At 34.3% G+C, this 19,795-nt stretch overlaps 2 protein-coding genes across 2 annotated transcripts; one reads left to right on the top strand and one right to left on the bottom strand.

Annotated features, from left to right (window-relative positions):
- The first annotated feature begins 5,227 nt into the window (after window positions 1–5,227).
- Window positions 5,228–7,983, top strand: LOC120338331 (uncharacterized). The gene is made up of 8 exons (XM_078117190.1): window positions 5,228–5,440; window positions 5,644–5,809; window positions 6,004–6,287; window positions 6,401–6,565; window positions 6,637–6,793; window positions 6,957–7,069; window positions 7,185–7,466; window positions 7,688–7,983. The coding sequence occupies exons 1-8, from the start codon at window positions 5,228–5,230 to the stop codon at window positions 7,979–7,981; spliced, it is 1,674 nt and encodes a 557-aa protein (XP_077973316.1). The 3' UTR covers window positions 7,982–7,983.
- Window positions 7,984–9,497: 1,514 nt separating this feature from the next.
- On the bottom strand, window positions 9,498–16,898 carry LOC120338385 (uncharacterized). The gene is made up of 6 exons (XM_039406370.2): window positions 16,795–16,898; window positions 14,852–15,041; window positions 13,309–13,618; window positions 12,309–12,525; window positions 11,571–11,762; window positions 9,498–11,469 (listed from the first exon to the last, which is right to left on the bottom strand). The coding sequence occupies exons 2-6, from the start codon at window positions 14,951–14,953 to the stop codon at window positions 10,629–10,631; spliced, it is 1,662 nt and encodes a 553-aa protein (XP_039262304.2). The 5' UTR covers window positions 14,954–15,041; window positions 16,795–16,898; the 3' UTR covers window positions 9,498–10,628.
- Window positions 16,899–19,795: the final 2,897 nt, after the last annotated feature.

Genomic DNA, 19,795 nt, shown 5'->3' with positions numbered 1-19,795 from the left:
AAATGTACAATATTAACAGATGCAATCACCCATACAGTGCTTTCATTAAAATACGATTTTAGTTTTGCTATAATATACATATTGAGATAAATGTAACAGAAAGTGTTTTGAGGCAGTTAAATTTTGGACACTTGGATGGCCAGAAATCGTGTTGTTTTTATTTTTATTATTTGGCCGAATTTAGGCTAAACGACGGTATATATTTCACGGCGTTCTTGTTGGCAATGCTGCGATGTGGTCATATATATAATGTCAAAAAGCCGAACGGGTAGTAGGCATCATAAAATATGAGTAAATATCTATGAATATATACAAAACTTTGAGACAACTAAACTTTTTCGGTACATTAGACACACACATATATATCAATATATATGACTGAATCATTGGTGTTAAACTTGCCGAAGAGACGACTGTTTGTTGTTAAAAAAATCGACTTGCTCCGCAGTGGATTTCAAATTTCAGTGTTTAAAGATGGAAGGCGCCAGAAAGTTTTTTCTTTTTTACTCAAGTTACCTCTAAGTCCTGTGGAACGCGACATTCCATCAACATTTGTTTATATTTTAATCCACGGTAAGACTGTTTTATGCTGCCAAATGTTTCACTAAGTAAATTTGACCCATTGGGAGGTGTTTAGATGGTTCGCGTTATCAACAAGAGTTCTTCGAAAACGATGCCCACAATATTTGTATTGGACTTACTCTTTTATTATTTGCTATTTGTAAACCAGTGATTAACATTCTGAACATGAAAACGTTGCGAGTTAACAGAAGTCGCATGTAGGTATGTCCATTGAAAAAAAGCTATTGGTCAAACAGACAACAGATGTGGATTCGTAAGATTGCAGCGATTGCACAGACGTTGGTGAGACACTGTTTATTGATTTGTAAGTGATACGGTGTAAAGGGATTCCAAGCATTCAAATGGGGGTTGAACAAGAGTCGAAGGAATTGTCGACAGTTCATTCATACTCATAAAAGGATTACAGTATATAGGTTTTACAAGCTCCCATTTGGCATAGCGTCCACCGTGGCTGTTTGGCAAAGAACAAGTGAACAACTAATAAGCGGGGTTCTAAGAAGCAAAGGTATTCTTGATCTTGATGACATTTTAACAATGGATAATAATAACATTGATCATTCAGACAATATTGAAAAACTTCTTATGCTTATGCAACAATAAAATCTAAAAGTAAATGAAATTAAAACTGAATTTTTTAAAAAAGGGCGTAGAATTTTGTGGATACCCGAGTTAATTGCAATAGGCTTTACAAAACGGATGCCAAAATTAAAGGCATTCGTAACGCACCTAGGCCTGAAAACGTCAGTCAAATGAAATCGTTTGATAGCATGGTTGATTACTATCAAAGATTTTTTCCGAATTTGTCATTGGTATCCCTAAATTGTCTGCTCGGGCTAATTGCAAATGTAAGTGGACTACTCATGAGATTTGCTTAACACGTTTTGCCCTTGGTCGGAGTTTCTGGTCATTTGCTGGTTTCAGTTGATCGATAAAGGAAGTCGCTACAACGTGTATACTTCTAGTGAACATGGAAGGGGGCTTATGAACACAACAGAGAATGAAAAAAACTTAGGTCAGATCAGACTTCTATCTCTTCCCATCTGTGAGTTTCAAAAACTGCTTAGTCACATTCGTGCCATCGATTCATAACGAATTTGGGAATTGCTAATTGATATTATCACGCTTTTCCCGTGTGATTTCCAAGTAAAATTAACTTGTCCACAGAAGATGAAATTCCACCCCTGCAAGTTGATATCGCTGTATGATGTGAGGTCATACTGTTGACTATAATTTTGACTGACGACATCGTATCAAATACCACACTTGCCAATCCAAAAATTATGAATATCCTTCAATATTGTCCAGCGTCCTATTGCGTCCTTCTTTTTTGCAGACGAGGCGCTTCAAAATTAGAATACTTGAATCGCCATGGATTCTGGTGATTGCATGAATATCTCAGCCAATGGCGGGACCCGTTTATATAAAACAAAAGATGTTGCCCAGACCTCTGAAATATAAAGAGGAATATTCTTATTTATCTTATTGGTAAAATGGATACACTACAATTAGTGCATGAGATAAGTCAAATTGAACAACAACGATATTTGGAGCTTTGGTACTTCGAGTTCGAATGAGATTTCAGTCATTATAATCACTGGAATCGCCTTGATATTTATTTCGGCTGGAATACCAGATTTGAGTTTCAGATGGAATTCAGTGTGGTACGTGTTGAAATGACTCATATTTCTATAAAGTTAAATACGTTTTTATGCTGTTTAATGTAGAATTTAAAACAAGAGTTCAATGATCAATGCTATCAACACAGAAGTCAAATAACTAAGCCAAAGAATCTAACTAGAATGAAATTATCCAATATGCCGATAAGCATTTTATGGTCTGCTTAAATTTGACAATCGAGGCTGATGGACATGACATGCCGCAAGCACATCGGTACCGGTAACTGTTAAGATGTAGCTCCGAATAAGCTGAACAAAATGACCGACTAGACTCGCAGTATCGGCCAACCTTTTTGGCCAAAGGCCACATGTGGTTAACTAAAAATTGCGCGGCCACCTAACATGGTATAGTTATGTTCTAGTTTTGCTACACTGACTACAGGTTAATGAAAAACCAACAATACCCTCACACCAAATTTTTACAATTATTAGAACTATATAAGACTGTTGTTTCCACGGTTTGGTAAAATCTAAAGAGATATGGAATTGAGCTGATGATGGTCAGGAAATCGATCAGACATTTTCACGCCGGTTGATGATAGAAACATTGAATATTTTGAAACAGCTATATCTTTGTTATGTTATGTTTATTATATATACTGATCAACTGCTATATACTTAATTCTTTTCATTTTATCAGGTGAGATATAAATATTATGAGTTTCAAGGATTTTTCAAACTTTCGCTCGAGTTATTACAGTTTTTATATTGCTGAAGCTACATAATGAGAAATGAAATATTACATTAATTTGAATTTCTACAATTTTCTTTGATTCAAAACTGAGGCTCTTAAAAATTTAAGTTAATATGTCGCTTACACGTTCATAACGGGAAAGTTGAGTGCGATGCTGCCACAAATTATAGATCCAAACTTGAGATATCCAACAACACCAAAAGAAATCATGATTGCAGCACTTATACTCATTCAAATGTGGAGATCTCATGGCATTTTCTATTGGAAGAATCTGTATATTGTGGAAGATTACAACTTAGTTAAAAATAGATTGCTAATCAAGTTTCAGTTTGAGGAAACTTGAAGTTTATAATATTATTTTTGTTTCGAAAAATATTAGGTTTGCATATAAAATTTGAGTGTTTGCATCATGCAAAGTTAAATTTTGGGAATGTAGCCTACCTATCGGAGATATCTTGTTTTTGACCATTGTATCTAAAAACTTGTTGTGTATTGATACCTTTTCTTTGACTCGCCGATGTTATTACGCTAAATATAGGAATAGAAGATCTTAAGAACACTGGTATTCGTTCAATGTCGGCTACATGGGGTAGCGAATAGGAAGGAGTTCAGATATTTGAGCGCAATTCCAAATTCATTTTAACGATAAATATTGTGACAGATTAGTTTGCCGTTTTTATTGAAATATCATATTCTAATTTCGATTACGTTAATCAGAATTTTCTATATTTACAATTTTTCAGTATATTTACTTCATGTTGCGCCGGCACTCATTCACAAAATAATGTCTTACAGTTACTATGCAGCCAATAATAATTCCAACGAATGCAATAATTGCAACATTAGCGGCCGCGGAAAGCCATGCTACGACTCATAAATGTCTAAAACAGTGATCATAGCCATGAAAACACGATCTTCTGGAGCTCCTTACCAATAAAGTGCAACAACCTGAGACAGAGAGTAAAACGCGAGCATTTAAATTAAAGCATGGAAATTTATATTCAATCGTGTAATCTGTATGCTTGTTTGAATTATGTTTTAAACTAAAAAAAACCTTAATAATATCACATTTTATTGGACACGTTAAGTAGACATAACGATCGTTTCAATATTATGTACTTGTTGTTCTTGGACACGTTTTTAAAAAGTCACTTTTCTCTTCGATTACTGAACCAATTGCTTTAAAGTTTTTAGTAGTTAAAGATGGAATTTTTCTCCAGAAGACTATTACTTCTACCTATTTTAAAAATTTCTGTGGACTTCAAGAGATTCGTTTTTTATGTGTCAGAATATAAAATTGCGACACCTTGTGACGTGTCCATATATTTGAGCTTAGATCTCTTGTTGTTAAACGTATACTATTCAATGTACTTTTCTGGCCTGTAAATATCATTAAAATTTTAACAATTAAAAAGTGTTGGTAAATATAAAAAAAAGTAACATGCATACCTTCCGTGTGTTTTGTGGAATAAACACAATGAATGTACAGCCTACAACTAGCTGCGTTCAACTCACGCACGCGTTGACAATATATTTTGTCGATGATGCAAACTGATGAAGTTTAATGGTCCGTATTGTACACTGTAAGAGTAAACCATCACTTCTGTGTATGATAGACTTCAGAAGTCCTGAAACAAATGTTAAATCTAGATTTTTTACCGGAACCAATATTTCAGGTCTTCGAAGATTACCCGAAGTAAGCATTGTGTATACTTTTTTTTATAATTCAAATATATAATAACAGTAGTAGACATAGGGTGTCACTGCTAGATCACCCCTTGAGGTTTTCTGTGACTCTCTCCACCTGTGAATTATATTATTCACTGATAATTTCGAAGATAGTTCCTGCCGGATACTACAAATATGTCTCCAATCAAAACTTGACAACTACGATATTGTGACGAAACAAATTCAAAGACGTTACTTGACAACGACCGTTGCTACGTGAAGTGAAACTCATTCATTTCTATATCCTAAATTTATTTCGGGAGCTGTGAGAATACTCGTAAGTTAGATATGTATTGAAGATTGATTTCTCAAAGGTTCAGGAATTCATTCATCTCGGTCGTTAAGTAGTCTAGTTCTCAGGTTCAAAATAAACCTTGTTGATGCCAACCATACATTACATGAAGAAGTAAAAATTTTATTTGTTTCGTAGCTATTATTTGTGTTACCGCACAAAACTAGTCTACTATTTTACCAGTATCCTACATACGTGATGAACAATAAATCACCACGTGACAATTGTGTCACCCCAAAGACGTCATCCTGTACCATGACTAACGATTCCCGAAAGTTTACATCGTTAACCCCTGCCAAGAAGAAATTGAAAGTGGGATTTTGTGCAAAAGATTATCCAATATGGACAGTTCAATCCCTTATCAACCGCTTCAATGCTCCCGAATCAGAGGGAGCAGGCAATAGCAAAGGACCAACGAGAGTTGGCTACCTTCAGAAAAATAAACTTCAACAACATTTTTCAAAACGAGTGAGATCGAATTTTTTATCGATGCCAAAGTATTGAGGGGATAACTTAATTAACACAAAAACACTTTGGGTAGAAGCAAAATATTTTATTTGTAGTATGTTTGGCAAAATATGGCGTATATAAAATACTGTTCATTGCAATGCGGTTGGAAAACTATACTTGCTAATTGTTAATAAAATCCATTCAAATATCCACTTCTACAGGAAACATTTAAAAATCTGTGTGATCCACCAGTAGAAACTCTGGAAAATCCGCGACTCAAAAGGACTGTCGAAAATATTGAAATCTGCAAGATTACTTCAGTTAGTAAAAGTGGAGAAGAAAATACTTCGTTCAAAATAGGTAGCAATGTCGATAAAGACGATAAGGGTACGTTGGGTGTAAGTTAGTAAATGCAAATACTGGGATAACTCATTGTTATTTTCCCGAATTCAGATAGATAACGTTGAATTTTTTTTTTTTTGCTAACATGAAAAACAAGAAATTGTGAATAAAATGATCTGTACTTGATAAATAGCGATCAGAAACATCAGATTGCAATTACATCAATTTTTTTTGAATAGTATCGTTTGCTGTAAATGGATCAACTGAAGAAGTGGATGCGGTCCTATGCCTGCAAGCAAAAATGAATGAATCTCATAGAAATGATATTGAACAAGAGAGCATTACCGAGAAAATAACGATCCGTAATCCTAAGATACATTCCGAAGCACTCGATATGGGAACGAACACGGGGAGTCAATGTTCTGAGATGCTAGAAATATGTGATAGAGATGCAGAAAAATTCGAGGCAGAAGAAAACGAAAAATCTAACTCTTCTTCAATAAAACTTGAATTATCAGATGAGGTAGCAAAAAATAATTATATTCAATCATAAGCAAACGAATAATTAACCATGTGTACTCGATGGATATTTAAATATTATCATAAATTTTACAACATAACCTTTTTCGTTAAAAGACTCGCATTACTGTTGAAAAAGACAGCGATAAAGATCCAAAAAAAGTCGAAAGCATAACCACATCCGTGAAATTACCATTAACTTCAAAAATAATGCTCGAACCTACTGATTCTTTCCTCGAGGAATCAATTTCAGAGTTGAGAGACCTGTTTGAAGAAGACCGGGTAAATATTTTAATTTACTGTTCTACCTTTTACGCTACTAACTAATATATTCTGTATAAACTTTGTTTTAGATATTCGACATAAATAAGCATGGCATCTTGTCAACGCCAATGCCGGCGTTTATCACGTGTTCGGGGGACGTTTTGTCCGTTAGGGACGGAATATCGGTGAAGTGTGATCAGGAGGAAATTTGTTCAATTTCGTCGGAATTCACGGATACTTTGGAAGGTGAAACCGTTACATGCGTATATAGCTTGTAAATCATGTGAATAAAATGAACATATAATTATAGTTTTCGAACTTTTTTCAAATGGCTCCATGGAGCTATAGTGTATTTCAAATGTTTTTGTCCCCTGGCTAGAATGTTTTTCACATTTTTGTTTGCTTCTAGGAACAGGACTCGGAACAATGAACATCGTTGCAAAAGGAAGAAATAGCATTGAAAAATCGCAAAAATTACAGAAAAATGTCCTGGGTTCAAAATCCGAAAACTGCTTGAATTGGGTAAGTTATGCAAGAGAATAATACTTTGTACCAAAGTTCGTTATGAATATTAAAGGTTACAATTGTGTATGCTTTATCACTTAATTTGATCATTCAAATTGTTTTAATTTTTTAGTATTCAACGCGACATGACATTGAAAGAAATTCTGGTCCTTTACTACGAGACCGGGATTTTTGTGGGAATGGTTCTGTTTTCAATTACAATTGGAATATTGCTTGTGTGGATAGTTCTGACCTGCAGGGATGTAGCAAATCTATCTCTTGTCCTTCGCTTGTGGAGGTTACACCCTTTCAGTTAAAAAATACCACCACACTTGGAACATATGATAAAATTTGTCAAATGAGTCGTTTGGATCGAACACATCTTTTTATTAAAATGGAAATAGAGACTGAAAATGTAGGTTTTATAGTAAGTATATTGATGGTTGCGTACTTAGTCACATATTTATGTATTAACACACATTTATTATCATTACAGTGTTTTCTATATACTACATAGTAAAAATTAATAAATTTATCACAAATAGTTGATTTGATATAATCAGTATAGATGTTGTCTAGTCTATTATTTGCTTGGATAATTTTCTTTAGTGTATTTTGATAATTATTATCGTTCAGGCTTTGCGTGATAAGGAGCAAGAGAAAAAGTTGTTGTTGAAGAAAATTAAGAACAAAAAATCAAAAAAGAAGAATTTTCTTCGTAAGATTAGAAAATTCCTGGTTCCGAATTGCTGTCGTTCCGGTGAATCTAATAACTTACGTCGACTTGAGGAGAAACTTATGGATATCCAAGAAAAACTTGATTGTTTGCATGAATTGTTACCCCTATATAGGATTTTCCTCAAAAAACTTGACGAGGAAATTTACGAAGAGTGTGATAACTACTTTATAACTGTCCCTATGGTTTTGTAAGATTTACGTCTTTCCTTGTGCTTTTAAATATATTTATTTATTGGTAAAAAATATGTGTGGTATTTTGAAATGATTACAAAATATGAGATATCTCCGCTGAATCTATGGGAAGGCCGATATTGGGAGAGATCCAATTACCTTATATGAGTCTACACCGAATACATGCAATACCCTTATCTGTTGCCAACTAGAATGTCTTTTGATTTAATATTCGAATGTTTTAAGGTACTAATCATTTGGGTCATTGGTATCACTGTGTTTCGTCTCAACAAAAGAAATTTCCTACTTATGTAAAACATTGCGACTTACAAAATCGGCTACTCGCTGAGAGCAATGCTTAAATATATGGATACGTAGACCAAAGCGAAGCAGTAGTCTTAACGGTAGCAGTACAGCAAAATATTTGCGAAGCAAGAACTTGCAGAAATTCAGAAATAAGTAAAAGTAATACCCTTCTAGAGAAAAATTCCATCTTTAACCACGGAAAATTTTAAAGCAATTGGTCCAGTCATCAAAGAGAAAAGCGAATTTTTCATAACTATGTCAAAGAACAACCACAACAACAAAAATACCAAAACGATACATAGGTCCATTACGTGTCCAATTATTCTTAACACTTAAATGAAGTCGATCAAGCTCGTTGTCAAGTTGAGTCGACCACGTCGTTTTATGCATTTTATTCAACTTGAGCCTGTGGAATGTGACTCGAAGCAAGCATAGCTTGAGTCAGCAAAGGCTTGAACAAAATCGAGCTCAAAGAAGCCATCAATCAATCAGCCACAATCCATTTTTCAATACTCTTCTATTGTTTGAACATCAGTCGTCTCGCTACTAAACGTTATGCGAGATTCTAATAGATGTCTGCGACATCCTATATTGTGAGTACGCAAAAAAATTTAAGATAAAATATTCCGGCCTTGAAAAGTGTGGTGCCTCATATCTAATTTCTTGTAGACAAATATATAAGTGGAGATATTTCATTGATTACTAATTCTAACGAACTTGGCACTCATACGCGCTAAAACACCGCATCTTATTTATCTAAAGGTGGTTTATCACGCAAACATTTTTGTGGCAAATTTCATTCTATATATATAATTTTTTATGATTTTTGGCGTTTACAGCTTGCATAAAGTGGACTTCGTTTGCGAGACTCGAATTTTTAAAAGACAATCCTGCCGAAATCGAACGCAAATTAGTATGTTCCATTGATGACGTAGTAACTAGTATAGTGAGAACTCGTCGGCGTAATTTTCCATTAGGTCAAAGGCAACAAGAGAGCAATGCTTCAATATATGGACGCGTAGACCATAGCGAAATAGTCATTTACCTTTGACGTTACCGGTACCCTCAAAAAAACTTCCGAGTTTCCAGTAGCAAGGATTTTCAGAATCAGCCGTCACGCTAGAGATAAGTGCTAAATCAGTGTTCCCATGCGTAAAAGTTAATACAGTGAATTTTTGAATGAAATTGCAGATCTCATAGGATTCATAGAAAATTTAGAAATAAATAAAAGTGATAGCCTTCTAGAAATAAATCCATCTTTAAGTACTGAAAATTTCAAAGCAATTGGTCCAGTAATAAAAAAGTAAAGAGACTTTTTATTAACTATGTCAAAGACAACAACAACAAATTACCAAAACGACCGTTATGTCCACTAACGTGTCCGATTATGAAATTCTGTGTACTTATTTTGTACCTTATGCTAGTTCTAACGGGCGGTGCATTTGGCAAGCGCTGCAGTAGTTTAAATACATATTAGCGACTTGTGGAACCTCTCTTTCCTTCCATTTTGTCGCGCCGTCGGCAGTTTCAAGTTACCTCCAAATCCTATATTTCTATTATCGACAGCAACAAGCAACTCAATTTTGAGGAAGGATGTGTGGCTTTGCTTGATGGCAAGATTACCGGCAGCAACAAAAAAACATATTTTCAGGAGTGGAAATCCGTCAACGTTAACTGTGACTTTGCTTGCTGGCAATGCCATTCCTTTTTTTTTTGTAAGTACTTTATCCAAACAAAATCAGCACTTCGAACAGGCATATGTTAAAATCACATCATGGATCCGTTTATATCAGGGATCTCCAAACTGGGGGTCCCGGCTGATTATTTATATTTGTCTGTGGAAATTTATATCATTTTAGTCCGATAATTTTAAGAAGCAAATATTTCTGTATGTTCAGCAATAAATATTATTATGTCAATGACAGTAAAACACAACACAGTGCAATAGCATTTGTAAGAAAATAAAAGCAAAAAATATAAAAAAAACTGCAAATCAATTCTGCACAATATTAGAAAGTAGAATAAATGATTTAGTTCTTGCTGTTCTTCAAACACATGTAATCAAAGCAACAATATTAGCTTGTTAAAATAAATAAATGAATGCAGTGAAAGTGTTTAGTTCAGTACCAGACTGGGGACCGGTTCCATTACATTTGAACCCACGTACATTTGAACCCTTGGCAATTGCACCTGTATGCTATTGCACCTATGGAATTTTTTTTTGTTTTTCGGATAGTTGAACCCACACTAACCCTAACCCATGGGTTTTAGCACCCGCATATAGATTGAACCCGTGGATATACACATGGGTTCAAATGTACGTGGGTTCAAATGTACGGTCACCCTGGGGACCAGTCCAAAACTAAACAACTGTTATCTTGTAAGGGGTTTTGGCTTTTTTGCTTCCAAAAATTTCAAATTTTGCATTATGGGTTCGACTTATACAAGTTTTTGTTTCATTTGTGTACCAAAACTTATGCAGAGAGGGAATAGATTTTTTATATTTCTTATGAACACCTTTGTTTAAAAGACTACAAAGATGACAGAGTCCGTTCATTTCAAAGTCAAACATGGCACCTTTATTACCTATGCTTTCTTTCGTTTCTGTTACTCCAAAAATAGGAAAATATCCAGGAGTTTTCCACCACCATGTAAAATATCGCATATATAATTCATCATCTTTACTTAGTTGTATAAGATAATCAACAAGGTGTTCCGTCGAATCAAAATTTTCGGCGTGAATGTAGGAATCTGGAGGTGCAACTGCTTCTACGTCTATTTTCAAAGGACCCCATATTACTGGAACTACCCCAGCGTACAGTGCGTTATACCAAAATTTTTCTGTGATGTAATCCCGACAATGTAACGCGTTTTCGAATGCAAGATAAAATTTGTACTCTGATAGCATTTCAGAAAAGTCTGCCAATGTTTTGGGAACGTCTTCATTGCCACATCCACCGTAGATATCTACTTGAAGACCTTGGAATTGCAATTTTGTTACAAGATCTCTCCGCAACACTGCTCCAGCTGTGTAGCCACAATTTGTAGCGACCCATGCCGCCGTTTTGATCTTCCGTTGCAATAGTTTTGATGCTTGGGATTTATAATAGGAAATTTCTCTAGCTGTTTTGGGTCCTGATGGGATAAATTCGTCTCCGGGTAAAACTTTCGTGTCTGTTGAAGTTGGATGGAGCTTTTTATATCTAAAATCGAAAATATATTTAGAAAAGCATAGGTTTGAAGGTATTTTGTGTTTTTCATTGGTTCAAAATGGACTATTTTCAAATGGCTACATATTACTTACTCATATAGCCTTTGGCGTACAAAGTCACGGGCTTTATACGGAATCATCATTGCATTTACGTCTGATGTTCGTTTAAATGTCATTGTCCAATTGAAATAGTTTTCCTCTATCTGATCCAACCTCTTCTCATACATGATCTTGGAAGTCCATGTACTCTCTTCAGACCACCATACGTACGCTTGATTGGGATGTCTATGAATATTTCGAATATCGTGTTAATTTAAAAAACATTTCTCAACATATAACAAAGGCAGCAGTACACATTTCGTGAAGGTGCTCAAAAGATTAAGCTCATACTTTGATAACTCATTATCCACCCACGGAGTAGCCATTCAAGTGACGATCGAGACCATGTATGCTAACCCTATTTAAAAAAGGCGTGCTCAGTATTTAAATTCTATCTCTCACAACTTAACCGCTAATAAAGTATGACCCATAAAGAGATGCATTACATAAGGAAACGGCCGATGTACTCGATTTTTGCAGCTATATCCATACCTCATAAGGAAGTTAATAACTTGAAATTGAGTTGATTTCGCAAGTATTTTGTCATCAGAGTACTCGAATGAAAATTCATTCGCAACATTACTACCAGCAGACTGCAATTGCTTAATTAATTAACGGATCTCCACATTTGAAATGAAAATAAAAGAGACAATTTTTCACTGCTGTATGACTGTTTTCGGGTAATTTAATTTAAATATTAAATATTCATAAAAGCAAACCATTTTTAGTTACCTCCATGATTTATTCGGCAAATCAGTCAGATTATATTCTTTCATCGTAAAGAGAATCGCATCACTAACATTATACAGCCCTCGATCTGTCACGATGTTGCATCCACCCCCACAAATAGGTTCTTTCGGTATCATACTGTCTGGAAATTGTTTTGGATTCCAGAATAATATCGTTGGCATAAATTTGTCGAGCTTTGACGAACTTTCGTCAGAATATTCTGAATATAAAAATAGTATCAAATATTTTAGAGAAATGAAATAAAGCACAACATTTAATTTTTAGTCCACTAAACAAATAGTAAGCTGTATGAAAAGTCTATTCAGCGGCTTTTAAGTCTGTAGCTTTAGGGCGCATGTGTTAACTTTGTATAATGATGGACTTAAATGACCCCGTAATATCGTAACCAAGAGGATTACACTGAAACAGTTCTCTTTAAACATTTTTCGTCGCGACCCTCTGGAACTTAAATGAGACGTGCTCGCATATTCTCGCACAAAAGATCGAAACTTGGCCTCATTTCGGTGATGACATGAGTTAGCTTCGAAAATGATTTTTACACACAAGTGGGGGCAAAAGGCGGAAGATGTATTGCTAGTTCTGACATTAATAGGTACCAATACCCATATTGAGCCCTTTCGCGACCCGCCGGGGGCCGAGAACCCATGTTTGGAGAGCCCCGTGCTAAAACACATTGTGTGAACTGTGATACTCGTTTTGAATGAACGGAGATTATGTGCGAAACATAAAATAAATTCAAAATGACTAACCACTCAAATTCTGTATATTAGAAAAATAGCATTATATCAAAGCATTACTTGTGTACGTAACTGCACGTGATAATATAATGTTTAGAAGGAAGACGGGTGTCATAGGTTAAATATAGCCCTATTTTTATACATATTGATTTTACCCTCGTATATACTGTATATCATGCTCTGCTTCAGTCGAAATTAACCATAAGTCGAATATGAATTATTGTGTTTATCACAATAAATATTACCTGATTTTGTTTTCAGATATTCCTGCCAAGTTTGGTAATCTTCAAACGAAATGTTTCCGAATGTGGTAACAAGTGGTTGATCAGTAACATATTCAAAACCTGTCGAGTTTTCATCGGATGCTTCATCTACTTCAACGATAACCATATCTTGATAATCGCCATTAAAATTTTGAAACTCTTCTACAACTCGAACATTCACATCTTCCTTTGTTTCTAATTTCGAGTTCGACTCCGAGTGAAATCGAACATTCAAAATATTTCTGAACGAGTTTTTTCTTTGTTTGTAAGTAAATGAAGAAAGGAGGTTGCACTGTTAAAAAACAACTAGAATGAGAACCACGGTGACGTCAAATCTATGATAAGATACTTATCTAAAAAAGAATTCAGTACTTTTGCTGACTTATGTTTGCGAACGTTTAACACAAATATGCTTTTTTGATTGAAACGTGAAAATTATTTTCATTAAACTTATCAAAATAGATTATAGCGATGACTCAAGAATTATTACACAAAGCACAGAAGTGATATTTGGAAGAAATGTATACTTGACTTTATAGGAATTGCGAAAATATATAATAGAATTGGCCAATAATAAAAAATGTCCTATTCAACTTCGATTATTCTAAAAAATAATCACTTTTTTGAGAATTTTGATAAAAGTTTTATTTTTAGGAATTTATTGATGAAACTATTTGCGTGGAAAATTTGCATAAAATTTGATAATTTCTGAAAGAAGACGTCAGAAAGGATCAATCGATGGTATTTACTGTCGAACCAAAACTAAAATGTATTCTCAATTTTATTTCCGCGGAAAGGAAGCACGATTTTTAAATGTGTTGCTAAAATGGCCTAAAAACGTTTCTCATTTTTCAAAATGTAAGTTCAAGATAGAATATTTTTAGCATTCACTCAAAAACATGAAATGAAATTCTGGCGAAAATTTCTCCCTCTAGAACGTGATACACATATGATCAGCTTATTCTAGCTAGATGAATAAATATCCTCGCAACAGGATATATTGTTCTGAAAATTTATATTAGACATGGGATTGAGGATTTAGCTTGAAAATTTCAAATGATTCAAATCAAACGTTCATAAACAAGATTCTCATAGTATACGTTAAATCAAATTGAAAAGTTATTAAATATAAAGTAAACCGATGTATTATAATACTTATTTCATGTACAAATTGTCATTCAAAATCTTAGCTCACATTTGTAAAATTAAGATAACTGCTCGCTGGGTATTATATTGTATACATCAAGATTGAATCGACAAAATGATTCAGGTCGATTTTGATAATTGATTTAATGATTTTATGCTTGGTCAAAAGTGGGACTATTTACCACAACGTAAATTACTCTTGGTCAGAAATCCATAATTTTGTCTTTGGCAGTCAATTGGCAACGACAAAGTCACATATCATACTAGGCATAGTTAGTATGAGAACAAAATTCACATTCGTCTATGAGAAATTAATCTCCGTTGCCAAATATCCGGCTTAAATTTTTTACGACATAAACAACACGTTCGGTTCACATACCTGGTTAGCGATCATGACGATGGATACAAGGATGATTATGTAAACACAGTATAGATTCAGACGATAAACGAATGGGCTGTGACAGGTTTGCGACGACTTCATGTTAGACACGGTCACGAAATATCTTCTTTGTTTATTGTTGAAGATTGATGCATTGAAATAATATAGATTTGCCCTTTGGGTATTTACACTATTAAAAATAAGCAGATTATTTAGATGAATTTTTAAATGAACTACAAGATATGTACGCGAAAAATAAAACAAATTATCCACTAGCTAGACCATCTTTAAAATATTGAAGTAGAATAATATTTATTTAGCACAAGATTCAATGTGCGTAGTAAGCGATTTTGACGTGATTTTACTACCTGTATTTGTTGACGATGAAAATAACTTATATTAAAATCTAGCGTTTTAGCAGGGTTATTGGTGTTTTTTGACGGTTTTTCACTGTTTTTAAGCGTTTTAGCAGGGTTAAACCAATAACAACGAATATACGCGAATATCATAGCCTAACTCGTCATGAATATCTCATCCTCGTAAGGCCTTGTCATACCATTTTTAATATTCATCCTTGATTGTATATAAAGGTTTATTCAGGATGTGCATGATCCAATCGCTCTGTGGCAAAAATAATTTAAGCTGCATGACCAAGACGCTGTTGAATAGATAACTAAACAAACTCATATCATAACACAACCTGAGGTCTGATTCCCTGAGCCGATTTTGATATATATGGGTTACTCAGTATTCTAACTTCATTACGCGCATCTCCATATATTCTGCTTATCAATATACGTTATATAAAATTATTAATATGCCCTTTTCTAGAAAAAACAAACGTCTTTCGTCAATTGAAACTATCATTACTATTTATAGTTTCAATAGATATTTTCAACTCGACCTTTCTGGTACATACACATCATATTTTGAATGGTAATGCGTCAAAGTGCGTAATTTGTATTGTTGTTGATCACTTATTATCTGCACGCCTTACGACTGTGTTCTACGCTGGGCACGATAATGCATTTACGAACTGAATTGAACCTACTTGATATTTCAAAAGTTCAGATCATCTCGTATGCAATTTGTACTTTTAATAAATCAATTGATAAAATTCAATTTATGTGAACGAGATACAAGTAGGGGCGATTTGTTAAAATTCAATTGATACATTAATTGTAAAGTACCGTTATTGAATGATGCAGCATTGCTTTCTTTTCAAAGTTTTTGTGATCTTATTGTTCTCAATTTTTTCTTATATTATACGACAGAATTTGAGTATTTTACATATTAGGCAACGAATTCTTCCTTATCCATATCAAATCCTTGCTCAACTTCTAAATCTAGACCATCGCCTTACTGACAAGAACTCGAACCCACTGCGCTGCAATAGCTTGAAGAAGCTTAATAAATAACCAGGCCATCGCAGTGAGATGCCTGGCAGCGAGTTCAGTCACAGTATGACTGTAATACACACACCGCCTTTTGAAACTAACCTATCAACTAGCCTATCTACTGATAAAACATATTCATTTTCACTAAAACATAGGGTTTTCATTGTTGTCTTCGCTCGTCCCCGGCTCGCATTTTATCAAAGTTTTATACCTGACTGCAAGCATAATATTACATATAATCTTTTTATTTGCCTTATATACCACATATCAAATTGCAACAGTTTATATAAAACTACAATATCAATTTTCTAATCTCAGATACATCGAAGCTTGGGGCTATCTCAGGATATTATTAATATAATGACTTGTAAACCAACACATATCGTCAATGTAACAAACGCATCACAATTAACTTCAGTTATATAGTTCCAATAAACCAATCTTCTTCAGAAAAATATTTCCCGAGCCTCAAGTCATGAAGATATTAAACATATATCTTATCACAATAACCCATGCATTACAGTTAACTTACTGAACATTACTTACTCTTTGTCGTCTTAGTGCCATTCGCAAATCCGTTGATTCAGCGATGTGGGGATTTCTCTTAACTTACGTATCAACTGACGAAAATGGAATAAATTTTGTAACACCACATATACGCACGGACTTATGTTTGTGAAAAATAACTGCATATGCACCTACATCCCTGTCGATATATTTGCATCTGTAAGTGCATGAGTCAAGATGTAATAATTATTTTATATATGAAATTACCAGACAAATTTCAACTTTTTTCAAGCAGAAAATTATTTTTAGTTTTCACAATAATAAGCTTGGGTAACGCCTCCCGTAACGTGTTATTCGTAAAAAAAAAACTTTATTCAAAATGACAGCGTTACCGAAATTATCCAATGACGTAAATAACATTGCTGATTCATTTTTATTATGGGCTGTCAATATCGATAAACATGATGACACGCAAGGTAATCACGTCATGTGTTTTTTTAAACTCTATGAAAATTGGTTTCATTTTTCCAACGCCCGTAATCTTGATTGAAATATCTTTCGAAGCATTTCTGTAACCAAAAATTTAATAGGGGGACGGTGAATCTAAGAATTAAAAATCGATTTCAGAATGAATCGAAAATATAGGCATATGTTAGAGTAAGACAACTGTTTTCATTTTCAAAACGCATCAAATTTATGGTTGGGTTGAAACGAGATATTAAGACATCGAAATTTTATTCGGAGTTATCAAAAATTAACGCTATCAACTATTTTATGGTGGCGAACTGAATTAAGGGCTTGTTTACGTTGTGTTTGAGACTGCTTTTTTCTGCTGGTATCCCATACCATAGCGTCTTTTTGAAAAAAAAACACTAATTTGAAATGAACGCATCAGAGCCATATTTATAATTTTGTCTAATACTCTAAAATTATGATATTTCATCAAACCAAAAGCGTGCAACAAAAAATATTTATTGATATGTAAATTTCATGTGCCAGGCATTCGGGAACGCGCCACAGCTAGCTACGCCATATGCTGGGCCACAAAATACCCAATCTTTCCCAAAGTATTTTCTACGAATGCAAATATTTATTTGATCGCATAAATCTACTTAAATGCAAAATGTTTGACGGAAACAAAAAAAAAATTGATGGTTTCCAGGTTTCACTTCTGGACACGATACCAATAGCCCACAAACAGAAAAATTGGTAATTTAATTTTCATATATTCTTAGTTAAGGGCTGGTAACAAAGTAAAAAATTTATCAACTCGCAGAAAAAGGTCGGGGTCGAGTTTTCATTGAATTACTCAGAGCCGAGTGAAACGTTTCTCCGATTCTATAACACCGTGTAAACCTATACAAGATTTTTCAACGTGACTGGCTGATGCGCATGTCTGATAATACCGCCACGGAGCGCTAGCAATAAGAATTTTAACATATCACGACCCGCTAACTCCGTTTGCTTTGTAGAGTTTGAAAATCAGTGACCGGCACGAACTTGTTCTCTGGATCATGATGAAATATGATAATTGTAATGTATGTTAAATCAATATTAGTCCACTTTCATCAAATCTATTCATTGCGATGACGGCGTCGATTGATTACTTTGAATGCAATTATCATGGGCATTTTAGAGGTTTTTGGCGAAGCAAAAGAATTAGTAACATCTCAAAAAGTCAATTCTTTTAACGACTGTAGTAATTTTGGGAACTATTTAAAATGCCGATGCAGGGGTGTCTCCTAGTTCAAATCTACTTTATATCCGCTAAGGATTCTAAATTTGTAAGATGTAACAGCAAATTTCAATTGTGTGAAGGACACCTCATTTGAAATCGACTCACAAAATGCAACTCAGTTTTACAAAAAAGTACACACGGATGATTTTGAAATCAGTGCATAATGTGCAAGTTCATTGAATGGTAGAATTCCAGGCAAAGAATATTATGGCAGTGTTTTGATCAAATTGGAAATATTGTTAGATCGATAAGTATGTTGATTGGTGGGACTGTCCGAAATCGAAATTTTTTTTGATTCGAATCGAACATTATTGCGCAATATTAAATCTGTCTCTATTATACAATAAAGGCCTGAATCTCGATGTTGTGGTAACGTATGTGCAGTTACATCTTACTTACTGCTGGTATTTTGCAATACAATGTTTTCAGATTTTTGAAAGGAGATCACACGCTTGTATGAACTGGTCAAAAAAATTGGAGAACTCCAAAATTTGGGTCTTGAAAACTGTTGAGTGTTGAGAGTAAAAATTGCACTATTCAAAAATTGCAATCTCAATTTTGATGGATTCAGTTTTAATAGGACATGTAAAGCCTGTAGATGCTATTCTAATCCTATCCACTAGTCTCATGTTTTTTTGTGTAAATTTCAGCAAAATAATAACAACCATCAATATAGATAAACTGTTACTCAAGTTCAAAATTGCATTTAAAAATTCAAAGCTAGTTCACGACAATATTATTTGACGACTATAATATTGTTAGTGTACAACAGCCATCAAAATGCAAGAGTGCAATTATTTGTCTTGGTTTATAGATGGATAATACAGTAATGCCATCATAAGAACTTACAAATTCCATTCAAAGAAGGTATTGCCATCATGAGGATCCCAAACACCTGTTTCAGCTTTGAGTTGCCTGCACCATGTTCCTATGATAACTAACTCAACAGCTTCAAATCGATTCTATTTATAGAACTATCGGGTTCTAAATTGTCTCCTTGTTCTCTCTCAAAAACGTCATGACCGATTATACCTTGTTATGATGACCATGCATGAAATGGCTAATCACGTGCCACCGGGCGGGCATTAGTAACGACATGTTTATCACAAAATGAAGGCGAGAGAAATATCGGGAAACCAATTAAGCCGGGAGCGAGAGTGGTCTAAGCTCGGAGCGCTGCCGCTTGCCCGATGAAAAACATTCCGTAAAGGTGGTTTCCGCTTTATGTACCGGTACCTAATTTAAGCGATTCGAAAATTAGTTGAAAAACGATTCGAATAATTTGCGATTCGATTATTTGGT

This window comes from Styela clava, chromosome 10 (assembly GCF_964204865.1).
Source record: "Styela clava chromosome 10, kaStyClav1.hap1.2, whole genome shotgun sequence".
Classification (NCBI taxonomy): Eukaryota; Metazoa; Chordata; class Ascidiacea; order Stolidobranchia; family Styelidae; genus Styela; species Styela clava.
This window is presented reverse-complemented; position numbering and strand designations above follow the sequence as displayed.

What these genes read in the sequence shown, in the direction of transcription:
- LOC120338331 (XM_078117190.1), top strand. Translation starts at nt 5,228, where the DNA reads ATGACTAACGATTCCCGAAAGTTTACATCGTTAACCCCTGCCAAGAAG. An exon ending in ATTCACGGATACTTTGGAAG is followed by an intron (nt 6,794 to 6,956) that starts GTGAAACCGTTA and finishes GTTTGCTTCTAG; the next exon opens with GAACAGGACTCGGAACAATG. An exon ending in CCGAAAACTGCTTGAATTGG is followed by an intron (nt 7,070 to 7,184) that starts GTAAGTTATGCA and finishes TTAATTTTTTAG; the next exon opens with TATTCAACGCGACATGACAT.
- LOC120338385 (XM_039406370.2), bottom strand. Translation starts at nt 14,953, where the DNA reads ATGAAGTCGTCGCAAACCTGTCACAGCCCATTCGTTTATCGTCTGAAT. An exon ending in TTGCCGAATAAATCATGGAG is followed by an intron (nt 11,763 to 12,308) that starts GTAACTAAAAAT and finishes AAATATTCATAG; the next exon opens with ACATCCCAATCAAGCGTACG. An exon ending in GTACGCCAAAGGCTATATGA is followed by an intron (nt 11,470 to 11,570) that starts GTAAGTAATATG and finishes TTTCGATTTTAG; the next exon opens with ATATAAAAAGCTCCATCCAA.